The 12,618-nt window shown below is 35.2% G+C and overlaps 2 protein-coding genes across 2 annotated transcripts; one reads left to right on the forward strand and one right to left on the reverse strand.

Annotated features, from left to right (window-relative positions):
- Window positions 1-2,247: 2,247 nt before the first annotated feature.
- On the reverse strand, window positions 2,248-5,122 carry LOC107779075 (ACT domain-containing protein ACR4). The gene is made up of 7 exons (XM_016599416.2): window positions 4,834-5,122; window positions 4,683-4,728; window positions 4,439-4,553; window positions 4,270-4,337; window positions 3,333-3,929; window positions 2,924-3,028; window positions 2,248-2,843 (listed from the first exon to the last, which is right to left on the reverse strand). The coding sequence occupies exons 1-7, from the start codon at window positions 4,905-4,907 to the stop codon at window positions 2,499-2,501; spliced, it is 1,350 nt and encodes a 449-aa protein (XP_016454902.1). The 5' UTR covers window positions 4,908-5,122; the 3' UTR covers window positions 2,248-2,498.
- A 2,072-nt stretch (window positions 5,123-7,194) lies between these two features.
- LOC142164018 (uncharacterized) lies at window positions 7,195-9,005 on the forward strand. The gene is made up of 4 exons (XM_075221182.1): window positions 7,195-7,491; window positions 7,593-8,165; window positions 8,397-8,428; window positions 8,498-9,005. The coding sequence occupies exons 1-4, from the start codon at window positions 7,195-7,197 to the stop codon at window positions 9,003-9,005; spliced, it is 1,410 nt and encodes a 469-aa protein (XP_075077283.1).
- Window positions 9,006-12,618: the final 3,613 nt, after the last annotated feature.

Below are 12,618 nucleotides of genomic sequence, written 5' to 3' on the forward strand. Positions count from 1 at the left end.
CAAAAACCCTTTCACGTGGGAAGTAATGTCTTCGTCAGAGGTAGGTATTATCACTTCTTTTCCCCCCCAATTGCAGTCCTTCTTTAACAGATCGAGATGCTTCTCAGTAATCGAACACATGTACCTCGATACCGGCTTGCACCGGCCAGGGACCGATGAACCTTTATCAACTTTAAAATCTAAAGTAAGGATGCACGCCCCGGGGACACACTCCTCTGGCCGTGGTTCCACCAGTGTCTCATCGGCGACACACTATGAAGATGAAGCTTTCTCTTTCCGAGGAACTGTTTGCGATGTTTTCGCCATTTTTGAATTCAAAAATAAGGAGCAGAAGGAGGTGATAGAGATTTGGTAGAATTGAGGGATCCTTTCGGAAAGAAATCACAGCTTTTTTGTAAGAAGAGATTGAGAAATTTTAGAAGATTGAAGATGTAAAATTGGTAAAAGATAAAAGGTGAGAGCGATTTATAGGTTCAAAGCGACGGCGGTTCATTATCAGCAGTGGCCGACCACCTCCTGATATGCATTAAATGCCTTGGGAGACTAAACCGATAGGACAACTATCATGTGCGTCATGGTCGAATCTGATGGAATCAACAAAATATAATCCGATCGAGCTGTTGAAAATCATATCGTTTCTCGCCGTATTTATTTCTGAGAAACGAGAGGACTATCTGTATACGGTCGGAATGGATTTGGCATGTCCGGTACGGTTCGAAGGGTGATGTATCGAAGTAAGATCCCGAAGGGGGGGCACGAACTAATCTAGAGCCTAGGAAGGCCGGTCCGTGTTGAGATCGATATCATAATCAAACTCGAACAAGAATCGAACCATGGCGCGGGTAGATCTATCGTGCAGATAATCCAAAAACCGACCTACATCGATCAGGAATCCGTTCGAGGGCTCGAACCGGGATCGAGCTCGAGTCAAGATCACAAGTTCGAGCCGAAATCAAGCTCGAACCAAAATCGAGGGTTCTAAGCAAGATCGGGCTCACAGACAAAAGCCGTTGTAATTTCACTAGAGGGAATCTTGGCAGAAATTATGGAAAAGCTGATTTATCATGGGTTTCCCACTGAATGTTTATTTTATTGGAGCCAAACCCCTTCACTATAAAAGAACTTGTTTATCATTTTTGTAAGGCATCTATTGGAGGACTTACACTATCACAAATTATATTATCCCCTCTACAAGCAAGAGGGATCTTTCTAGTTTCTGAGAGTGATTCTATTTTTGTTAAAACCTAAATTTCACTGTTCATAATTGATTGGCTTAGGTTACGTTTTTTCCAATCTATATTCATACTTTTATTTATCCTGCATTCTGTATTAAGTTGTACCACGTATCTTCGGAACTACGCATAAATTTAACTCTATCCCTTTTTTTCGGGTAAACAAATGTAAAGACCTAATAAGTTGTTTTGAGTTCTAGAATCTCATTTTGTGATCTGAGACCTCGAGTAGGTTCATATGATGTTTGATAACTTGCATGTATTGGTTCGCGTTCCGAGAGGTTCGGGTGGCATATTATGGATTGACATTTTTCCCTTTCTTTGTTCCTTCCAGTTTTGGTTTGTCACTCCCTGATAAGATTCCTTCTAGTTTTGGTTTGTCACTCCCTACTAAGTCGTCTTAATTATGTGTCTTACTCGACGCAATTCCGGATTAATCAAGACCTTTTGAACATCGAGTAGAAAATAAAAAATAAAAAAGAATCTGTTTTGCACTATAAACTAGTGACTAATATCACGAAGGGATCATATTTCATATTGTAAAGGAAGCAGCATTATTTTAACTGCCATCAAATCAAACAGAGCAGTTGAATTTTTGCTAGCTAAAAGCTCTAACGAAGTAAGCATTTTATGTCATAGTCATCCGCAATCAGTGCTCTCTTGTGCTGGTCAATTCAACTATCGCAAGAAGACGGCCTTTTTTTAAAACAAAAAAGAAATCCGTTTTAGCTACAGGAATAGTGTATTTAGGAGTATCTATAGTGTTTCCACACTTCCTCTCCAGCGTGACTCGAACCCAGGACCTAACGGTCGTGGGTGAAGGTACTTTTACCAATTGAGCTGTTAGGTCCTGGGTGGAGGTACTTTTACCAATTGAGCAAGCCTCACTTGTCCAGCAATGGGTATTGTACTCTTCCTTTTGTGTGGCTTCCTCGTTTGGTATGATGAATAAGTAAAAACAATTCTGGGATAAAATTTTTAGTACCGTCTTATCCCTTGTTTGGTTAGATAGACATTTTCTTTAAACTTTAGAGGGAGAAAATGTATTGTATTTACAATGCCCCCGTAAAGGGAAGGTCAAAGGATGGTTGTACATTTGTTTAGTGTTGAAAGAAACTTTACAAGATTGAAACATTAAGATAATGTTATGAGTCTAAGACTGAGATCAACAAGGGGTTTACTAACTAATGCTTTGCTTTGCTGCAAAGCCTATGACTAATCACATCTATGCTAGCATTTACAGGCCCCTCCCTATCTATGAACTTCTCATGAATATGACTTTGTTAATCCCAAGTTGTAGAGAAATTTCTCTGATCTTGATCTAAATATGTTACCTAAAGAGAACCTGGCAGTTTGCTGTGGTGTTGAATTCGAGTAGAGATCGTCCCTGACTCGAAGAATAGTCATACCTATTTCGTTCCGGACTGCCTCAATCGTTTCAGTTTTAACTGGACTCCCTGATGCATCAGTCACATAAAACACGTTAATAGCTTGCGAGCCCTTCGTCATGACCTCAGCCCGGGAAACAGAAAGACCGTTCTCCCTAAATATGCGAGTCACATCAGATAGAAGCCCGATTCTGTCATCTCCACATAATTCCAGTCTTATTCCCTGCATATTACAGAAAGATGGAATTAAATTTAGAAAGTGTGGAGACTGAGCACTTAATTTGCATTCGAATGAGTTTATACCGTAGAAGTTCTCCTCTTGACCGCTGCCTCTAAGCAGTGTATTACACGTTGCCTCTCCGCTTCAGAACTAACGGGGCACCCGTCCATATGCCTAATGTAATATTCCTGAAAAGCGCAAAAGCAAAACATAGAGGATAAGATCCCACAATTCTCTCAGTATCAAGCTCATTCGTAGTCCTATGACAAGGTAGCTAAACAAGAGAAAATAACAACTCTTTCTTAGTCTGAACTGCTAATGGCCCAAGATAGCGAACCGCATTCTTAGCCACTAGCTTACTTTATACAAATTCCAATTATGAACTTTGAGAATGCAGTTTTAGCAAAAAAAAAAGTCTTCACTGGGTTCATGTAGACTAAAGCAGAAGAAAACGATTTAGAACATTATATTTTCAAGCAAGTAGAAAAATACCTGAGAAGCCTCAGGTCCTTCAGCAATAATGGTAGCATGATACACCACATATTGCATATCTGTTAATGTGCACACTGCATCAAAGAGCAGCTTCGGACGGTCTGCACATCTCAAATTTACGACGGTATAGCCTTTATCTGCACAACTTTCTACGGTTACCATGGGCTTCCTCTGGTCAACTGACACACAACTTGTATCATCTTTATCATAATCACGATCAGCATACATCATTTGATGTAGCCTCCTTTCAGTATGAGTGGAACCAACGGAAACTGCTGTATTGGCGCCTCGCCTATCTCTATCTCCTTTTAGAACATACAACAGAAGTTTCCTGATTTTGGCAAGCCTATCAGGATCAGTTATTGCTAATCCACTTTCTTCATCAGTTATGTAAACAACCGAAGCCATTCTTGAATTATGAGTCCATACTTCTGCTGCTACAACATTATTTTTATGGTCGGCGAGAACAGCAAAGATCTCTGAAAGCAATCCTGGTCTGTCTCGCCCCGTCAGTTCAATGGTTGTGTGCTCTGCTGCAGATTGAACACCTACAGATCTTTCCATAGACCGGAAGCTGCGGCCCCTCGGTCCCAGTGACTGCAACACAAGAAAATATTCACTCTTTAATGTTACTCAATCTCACGCCATAACAGTATCTGTATTGAGTAAAGCATTTACTATATCTTCTTTAAACCAGTTATAACAGTATCTGTATTGAGTAAAGCATTTACTATATCTTCTTTAAACCAGTTATATCCACTTGTAAACTGATGATTGAAAGACTCTAGAAAGAGGGGAAATGAGGGAATTCACTTTAAGGCATATTCCATTTTCTAAAAAGTGATTAAATTTTCAACATTAATGCTTCAGGAGAGTAAATAATCGCTACACAATCAATCAATCAATCAAATACGGCTCAAATGCCGATTAGATTTACCTGCTGAATACGTTCGGCAACATTATCTTCAGAGAGCTTATTTCCATATTGATCAGTAACATGAAATACTGCAATCAACAATGCAGTAAACAAGGGAAAGAACAATATTAGGAACAAGGATTTACTCCTAAACAAATTGAGGAAGCCTGAAGAAGAATCAAGAACTGACCATCCATAAACCATTCCCCATCAGAAGATATATAAGCTCTCCTGATTATAAGGTTCAAATCAGTAAGAACCTGAACCACTTCTAACAAGCTTCCTCTTTTATTTGCACTATCTACCTGCAAATTCCAATCATTTTATAGGTCAATTCTTTGAATTAAGTATTCCAAAGAAATCTGATTCAAACCCCGGCCCATAAAGAAAAAGAAAAAAGATTGCATCTTTAATAAATACAAACATATTCATACCTTGATCAAAGTAGTTTTCTTGTCAGAAGTATTATCAACAGTAACCCTATAAACACCATCACCAAAATTCACACAGTTGAATCAGCATAAGATTGCAAAGTTGTCTAATCTTGGTTACAAAAGTAGCAATTTTGAAGGCAAATGGACATACCTTGGGGGGTTCATTCGGAGGACAAGCTTCTTGAATTCATCATCAACAGTGAAAGAAGAAGACCAGTTATCCATTGGAACAATCAAATTATTCTCTGTGCTGTTTTAATTAAGCTCTTACAATTTTCTGATTTCTTGTCACAGAGTTTGTGTTACTGCTTATAGCTAGGGGTGTATGTGTCCTGTTTGGAGTTTGAGTCGCAGGAAAGGATCTGTGTTATTTGCTGGCAGTGGTTATAAAGGTGTGATTGGATGGCTCTTGAGATTTGCCAAGAGTTCTTTAGTTGTTTGGGACATTATTAATTTACATAAAGAAATATTGAGATGGTCAGTCACTTGGTCAGGCCTCATCCTGACTACTACATCTGTTGCTCATTGCCTTGTCATCTGGACCCCACCATCACAAACACGCCGCCTACCTTATTTGGCAAATATTGTTACATCGGAATTTAATAAGCTCCATTTGGCCATAATTATTTTTATTTTATCTTTTTTCAAAAAAAAAAAAACATTTTTTGGTTATAAAAAGTGATCAGTTTTTAAAGTAGTTATTGAAGATGAATTTTTCAAGTTTCAAAAAGTAGTTTAGACTAGTTTTACAAGTTTTTAAAAATTTCAATTCACAAATTCTTAGCTTTTTTTCAAGTAAAATATATGTCCAAATATAATATCAACTTTAAAAATTATTTTTGGACGTAAGAATTGTAAGATTTTAGAAAAAAATAATTTTTTTTTCAAGTGAAAAAGGTATTTGAAAGTTAGAGTTGTGTTTGAACATGAATAAAATATTTGGTTGTTTTGAATTTTTGTGAGTGATCTGAAGTGAAAATTTTGAAAATAATCTTTTGGAATTTTTCAAATTTTTGAAAAATTTTAAAATTCATTTTCAAGTGAAAATTGAAAATTTCATGGTCAAACACCGATTTCGAAAAAAGTAATTTTTTTTGAAAAAAAGTAAAAATTTTTGTATGGCCGAACGGTCCCTAAGTGTCATGTTCTTACTTTAATTTGTAAGGATTAATAAAATTAAATTATTTGGTGTAGACACATAATACGAATGAACTTTTTTCATCTAATATCATTCCCGATAGGTTTTTAGATTTTTGTTAAAACTCAGGGGCGGATCTACTGTGAAAAATGTGGTTCATGTGAACCCGTGGTCACTCGGCTAAAATATGTATATGATGTACATAATTCGCAAAAAAATGGTTATATATATCTGATGGCATCCATGGTCAAAAGAGGCGAAGTGGTGCACTGGTTTTTCCCTCTTATTCCTAGGAGCCAAACTGCCAAAGGGCTCGAGTCCTTGCTCGGCTTCTGTTTATTTTTTTTTCTTAAATCTTTTTTTTCTCTTTCTATTTCTTCTAACGCACGTTTAAGCTTTTTTTTCTATTCTATTATATCGATCAGTGCCCAACTTTGCACATACCCACACGCTTGAAGATCCCCAATTCTCAAATATCAATATTATTGCCTAATTTCTAATTCCAATTTATCCCAAAAGGTCAAAAGTTAAAAAAAGCAAACCCCTAGTTCCTATTTTGACATGTTCTTGTCTCTTGTTCTAAAATCTAAAGGCTAATCTTGTCTCCATTGACTGTGCGACTACTTGTGCAATGCTATTTTCCTCTAAGGTAAGGTCCAGTCTTTTTCTAAACTAGTCAATAAGTTTTCTTGTAGGTTTATTCTGATTTTGGGATTTTTTTCTGTAACTATTGAATGAAGGAGATTTTTTCTCATTTAGATTTATTCTGATAACTTTTCTTGAGCTAATCCTTTTTTATTGATATGCCAGTGTATAAAATTTAATCTATTAAAGTTAATAAACTATGCATAACACAAAGTGCTCCTAAGAGTTTATTCATAAATAAAGATAAATCAACTTTAATTCTAAAGTCTAAACAACATCTTAACTTGATTCTGCTGCAAAAGTACCATATTATCACAGACGAATGACTCTTCAATGAAGCAAAGTTTTTATTTTTGCGGTTTTATTTTAACAAAGGTTCTTTTAATATAAAAATTTCAGGATTATATTATGATATAGGTGAAGTACAAAATCAAGTGAAGAACTGAGCAGACACATCCATTTGATCTCAAAGATAGAATTATCAAAAATTGCAGACGAACTAGTAAGTTTTTATTTTATTTTAATTGAAGTTGAAAGGGCCATGATTCCTCTATTTTATTATGTTTGAAAGGGTGTGATTCCCTTATTTTCTTGTATATAGAAGAGGTGTGATTCCTCTAGTTTATTATGAATTTAAAAGGGTGTGATTCCCTTAGTTTTATTATGAATTTGTATTTTGATGATGAGTGGTATTTGAATTTGTAGGAACATTTATCCTTCAACATCAAAATGGATAAATTTTTGATCAGGTCAAACATTGGCCAATCAAGTTCCAATGGTAGTAGTCAGCCTTCTGTTAGTTCGAATATAGCTCCTGAAATCCAAAGAGGGACAATCTTTTCCCCTCCTTCAAATGTTGATAGTGTTCTTCAGTTAGAATCTCCCAATACAAATCCCAAAGAAAGAATACCGAATTTTCAGTATGCCCCTAATAACCGGGATGAAGTGAGGAGACATTATATTCAAAAAGGGCTTGTCAATCGAGTGGTCATGCTTTCCCTAAAACTAAATTTGGGAACAAAATGCGTTAATTTTATCCCGATTGGTTTAAAGGTCCATATTCTCAGTGGTTGGAATATAGCATAAAAGGTGATGTTGCATTCTGTTTGTGTTGTTATTTGTTTAAGAATGAACTTGAAAGTCGCAGTAATGTAGGGGATGCATTTACAAAAAATGGTTTTAAGGATTGGAACAAGGGTGCGGAAAGACTTAGAATTCATGTCGGGGAAGTAAGTAGTATCCATCACAAATGTTTTAATAGGATACACGATTTGATAAATCATGAACAATCGATTCAATCTTCTTTTCACAAGCAAAGTGAGAAAGCAAAAAATGATCATCGGATACACTTAAATACCTCGGTTGATGTGGTAAGATTTCTCTTAAGAAATGGATTGTCATTTCGTGGTCATGATGAAAGTGAACATTCCGAAGACATTTTTCTTGAACTTTTGGAATTTCATGGGGATAAGCATTCGGATGTGGGAAATGTCATATTACATAAAGCTCCAAAAAATGATATGATGATTTGTCCAGCAATTCAAAAGAATATTGTGGGTGCTTGTGCTAAAGAACCAATTAAAGCTATAATCAAAGATTTAGATTATGGCTTTTTTAGGATATTGGTTGATGAATCTAAGGACATCTCATATAAAGAGCAAATGGCCCTAGTTATACAATATGTTAACAAAAGAGGAGAGGTGATTGAGCACTTTTTGGGTATTGTCTATGTGAATGATACATATGCACCATAATTACATAAAAAATATTATGATTTGCTTTTGGATCACTCGTTAAGTTCATCCAAGTTACGTGGACAAGGTTATGACGGAGCTAGTAATATGCAAAGAAGAATAAATGGCCTAAAGTCTTTGATTTTACAAGACGTTCCATCTGCATATTGTGTTCATTGTTTTGCCCATCCATTGCAGTTGACACTTGTAGCTCTTTCCAAAAAGCATCTGTATGTGAATAATTTTTTTGATGTTGTCACTGATGCATTGGATACTATTTGAGCATCTTTTAAATGCAGGGAATTACTTCGACAACACCAAGTAGAGAAGTTGGAAGAATTACTTAAATCTGGAAAAATACTTATCGGGCAAGGGTTGAATCAAGAACGTGGCCTCCAAAGACCGGGTGATACTTGTTGGAGTTCGCATTTTAAGATCTTGGAAAATTTCTTGATTATATTTTCTTTTATTGTTAATGTGCTTCAAGATATACAACAAGATAGTCATCTTTCTCTTGATAGATTTGCAGCAAAAAATCTTTTGGGTAATATTCAAGAATTTGAATTTGTGTTTTTATTGCACTTGATGTTCAAGATGTTGCTTCTTACAAATGAATTGAACAAAGCTTTACAAAAGAAAGATCAAGACATAATCAATGCTATGAGGTTTCTTGACCTTGCAAAGATAAGATTGCCGACTATGAGAGAAAGTGAATTCGAGTTCTTGATGAATGAAGTTTACTCGTTCTGTAGTAAACATGATATTATGATCCCCAAAATGGATGAAGACTATCCAAGATCGAAATGAAAGAGGTTCGGAGTTTCATATTCATATTTATGCAGCTATTGAGTTACAACTTCATGAGCTAAATAGTCATTTTGATGTAGTGACTGGTGACTTACTCCTTGGTATGGCTTATTTGAATCCGGTTGATTCATTTGCTAATTTTGACAAAAGATAGAATAATGAAGTTGGGCGAGTATTATCCAAGTGATTTTGATGACAACAAGCTTCGAGATCTCACCTTTCAGCTTAATAGTTTCATTGTCTATGCTCGAATGCCTGATAGCAAATTTATCAACTTGAAGGGAATGAAGGATCTTCATAGTGATGGCAAAGACGAAATTGGATCAAACTTGGTGTCATATTTATTTACTTGTGAAGTTGATTTTGATTCTGCATGTTGCTACTGCAAGTGTGGAAAGGACATTCTCGTCAATGAAGCTCATAAAAAATGATCTACGTAATAGCATTAGTGAAGAGTTTTTGAATGGTTGTTTGGTTTGCAATATAGAGCATAAGGTATTTGCAACTGTAAGTAATGGTGTTATTATTGATCGTTTTCAAAGTATGAAAATTCGTCGAGTACAATTGTAAATTGATATTATTTTTTTTTTATAATGAAACTAATTATTTTTTGCTCGCTAAGTTGTTGTAATTGTAAAATTTTATATTATCAAACTAATGTTAATCTTAAAAGAAATGGTGCACCCATCATCCCAGATTTCTAGATCCGCCTCTGTTAAAACTCACATAACTTGTAAATGTCACGTGATATGATTAATGTATCACATTTTGAATCCTAATATTATGAGTTCAAATTTCAATAACTTCATGATCGTTATTCATGATTATATCTTTATTAGAACCGGTTTGGATTAGCTGATGTAAATAGCTGATAAACTTGAAGTGTTGAAAAATATTTTTAAGTGCTGAAACTGATTGTTTAAATAAGCATTTACCTGTTTGGATAGACGTGCTGAAACTGATAATAAGCAGTTGATGTATTTAGTAGAAAAGTGTTGATAAGTTGTTATTTTGTTAAAATGACTAAAATACTCTTACAAACTTTACAAAAGATTGTAAATTAAAATGTTTCTTTGTAAAGAAAAGGATGAACAATGAATATGGAATGAAGAGAAAGTTAGAAAATTTATTTTGAGAAAAGTACTTTGTGAATTAAAAAATATTATTAGGGATAAACTAGTAAAAGTCTTGGTCAAACTAAAAGTACTTATAAGCTGAAAAATCATAAGTTGGGGGTGACCAACTTATATCTTGTGACTAATTTTAGTTTTTAAGCACTTTGAATATTTACCAAACGTGTAGATAAGTCAAAATGCATTTCTAAGACAGTTTGACCGGCTTATAAGCTTAGTCAAACACACTCTTAATCTTTATTAACTATGTCAAAATGTGCATAGTTTAAACATGTTTAAGGTGGAGTGATTAATGAATAATAAAAGAATTTTAGAGTACGATTTTATAATTAATTATTTATGTCACTTGCAAGTGTCAAAATCTATCTGCGACTAACTTCAATACTCATATGGACGTTGATGTGATCATGTGAATAAATTTTTCACCGTATAAGGCAATGCTCATTTTTTTCTCTATTATTTATGCCCTTGAACAAAATTCTGATATAATAAAGTGTGGTTTAATTCTCGCTGTCTCCACCCCTTTCATCATTTCTGCCAATTTCCGACCACGACATTCATATTTTCAGTAATTCAAACTTAGAAAAAGAGAGAAGAAAAAAAAAGTCATAGGAGATTGGTTTGTATGTTGTGGTTTCTTTTCTTTAAGTAATTAAGGTCTGGAAGTTGTTGATAGAGAGTGATCTGATAAGTTATGCTATTTTGTGTTTTGATAATTTTTCAAACAGTCACGAGAAACTAGAGAGGAACCAGTTGTGATCAGTTCCTTTGGCCTAGATATGATATGTTACTTTATGTTTTGATGCTGGTCAAACTTTCTTGAGGAACCAAATAGGGATCATATGTGATTAGTTCTCTAGCTGTTGTACAGTCAACTCTATAGCTGCAAAAGCTGCTACACATACCATCTGGCATCAGTACAACAACACAAATGTAGCTTGCTAAGGACAAACTAAAAGAATCTATCTCTTCTCACATGTTCACTCATATATATAGAACATGATACAAGGTTTAACCTAACACTTGCAATCCAAAAATCCTATTCTCTCAAGTACTAGCCGCCATAACCTTCAAGGCTCTCTCAAGAACAAGGATGCTACAACCTCAAGGACCAGATCCCGACACTGAATATATCTTAAGTCCTTAGGTTTGTTGAGTCTTTAATTTGTTATTTTGTTCTTCACTTGTAATTCTACATTACTTTCAATAAGTGTCTTTGTAGGACAAATTTCAACCATTGTTTGGTTTGGTTTCTTGACTAAAGCTAGTCAAGGTTTGTTACTTTGTAATAGAGTTATTGCAAAAGGTGTACATTAGAGTTATTGTAAGGGTGAGGTATTAAGAGTTTAATTCCTAGATTGTAATAGGTTGTAATCTAAAGTTTGCTCGGTTTAGTGGGGTTGAAATCCTACTAGGGTAGGTCGTGATTTTTAATCCCTTGAGCAAGAAATTTTCCACGTAAATATCGTGTGTTATTTACTTACTACTTGTTTACTATGAGAATTGATAGACAACCTGGTTCTCTATAATGTTTGGTTTTACTTTCTACTTATTTGCAGTGGGAACAAATAAAGAACCTGGTTCTCTATATTGTTTGGTGGACTCCTAGTTTTTATCAGTTGGTATTAGAGCAGGTTCTTTCTAAAAGGTTAACACCTAGAAAGGATCTTCATCATGGCTGCTCCACCAAACTTCGAGGAAGGACAATAAACCTATAAACCCCCAAGATTCAACGACCAATACTATGGTTGGTGAAAAACAAGAATGCATGACTTCATCATGGCTGAGGACTCAAATCTGTGGGACGTGATCTGTGATGGTCCTTTTGTTTCATGAAAATTGTTAGTGAGGGAACATTTACGGTCCCAAAAACAAGAAAAAAGTACAACGATGCTGATAGAAAGGCTATTGGAAATAACTTAAGGCAAAGAAGATTCTTATTTGTGTCATTAGACCAAATGAATACAACCGCATCTCAGCTTGTCAGTCTGCCAAAGAGATCTGGGAAACTCTCCAAACTGCGCATGATGGAACTATTCAGGTTAAGCAGTCCAAAATTGATATGCTTACTACCGAGTATGAGATTTTCTAGATGAAGGAAGATGAGTCCATTCAGGATATGCACACACGTTTCACCTCTATTTTCAATAAACTTCACTCCCTTGGAGAATTCATCCTAAGAGACAAGCTGGTCTGAAAAATACTAAGTGTTCTATCAGGTTCCTAGAAAAATAAAGTGAATGCTATCACAAAAGCTAAGGACCTGCAAAAGCTAACTATTTATGAGCTTATTGGAAATCTTAAAACGTATAAGATGAAGAGAAAGATTGATCTTGAAAGAAGAGAGCCCAAGAAGGAGAAGAAGCTAGTTCTCAAAGCTGCCCATAATGACTCAAGTAGTGATGAATCTGATATGACATATCTCACTCAAAGATTTCAAAAGATGGTTCGTAGAAATGGTGGGATCCCAAAGAAAGGAA

Source organism: Nicotiana tabacum, chromosome 9 (assembly GCF_000715075.1).
Source record: "Nicotiana tabacum cultivar K326 chromosome 9, ASM71507v2, whole genome shotgun sequence".
Lineage (NCBI taxonomy): Eukaryota > Viridiplantae > Streptophyta > Magnoliopsida > Solanales > Solanaceae > Nicotiana > Nicotiana tabacum.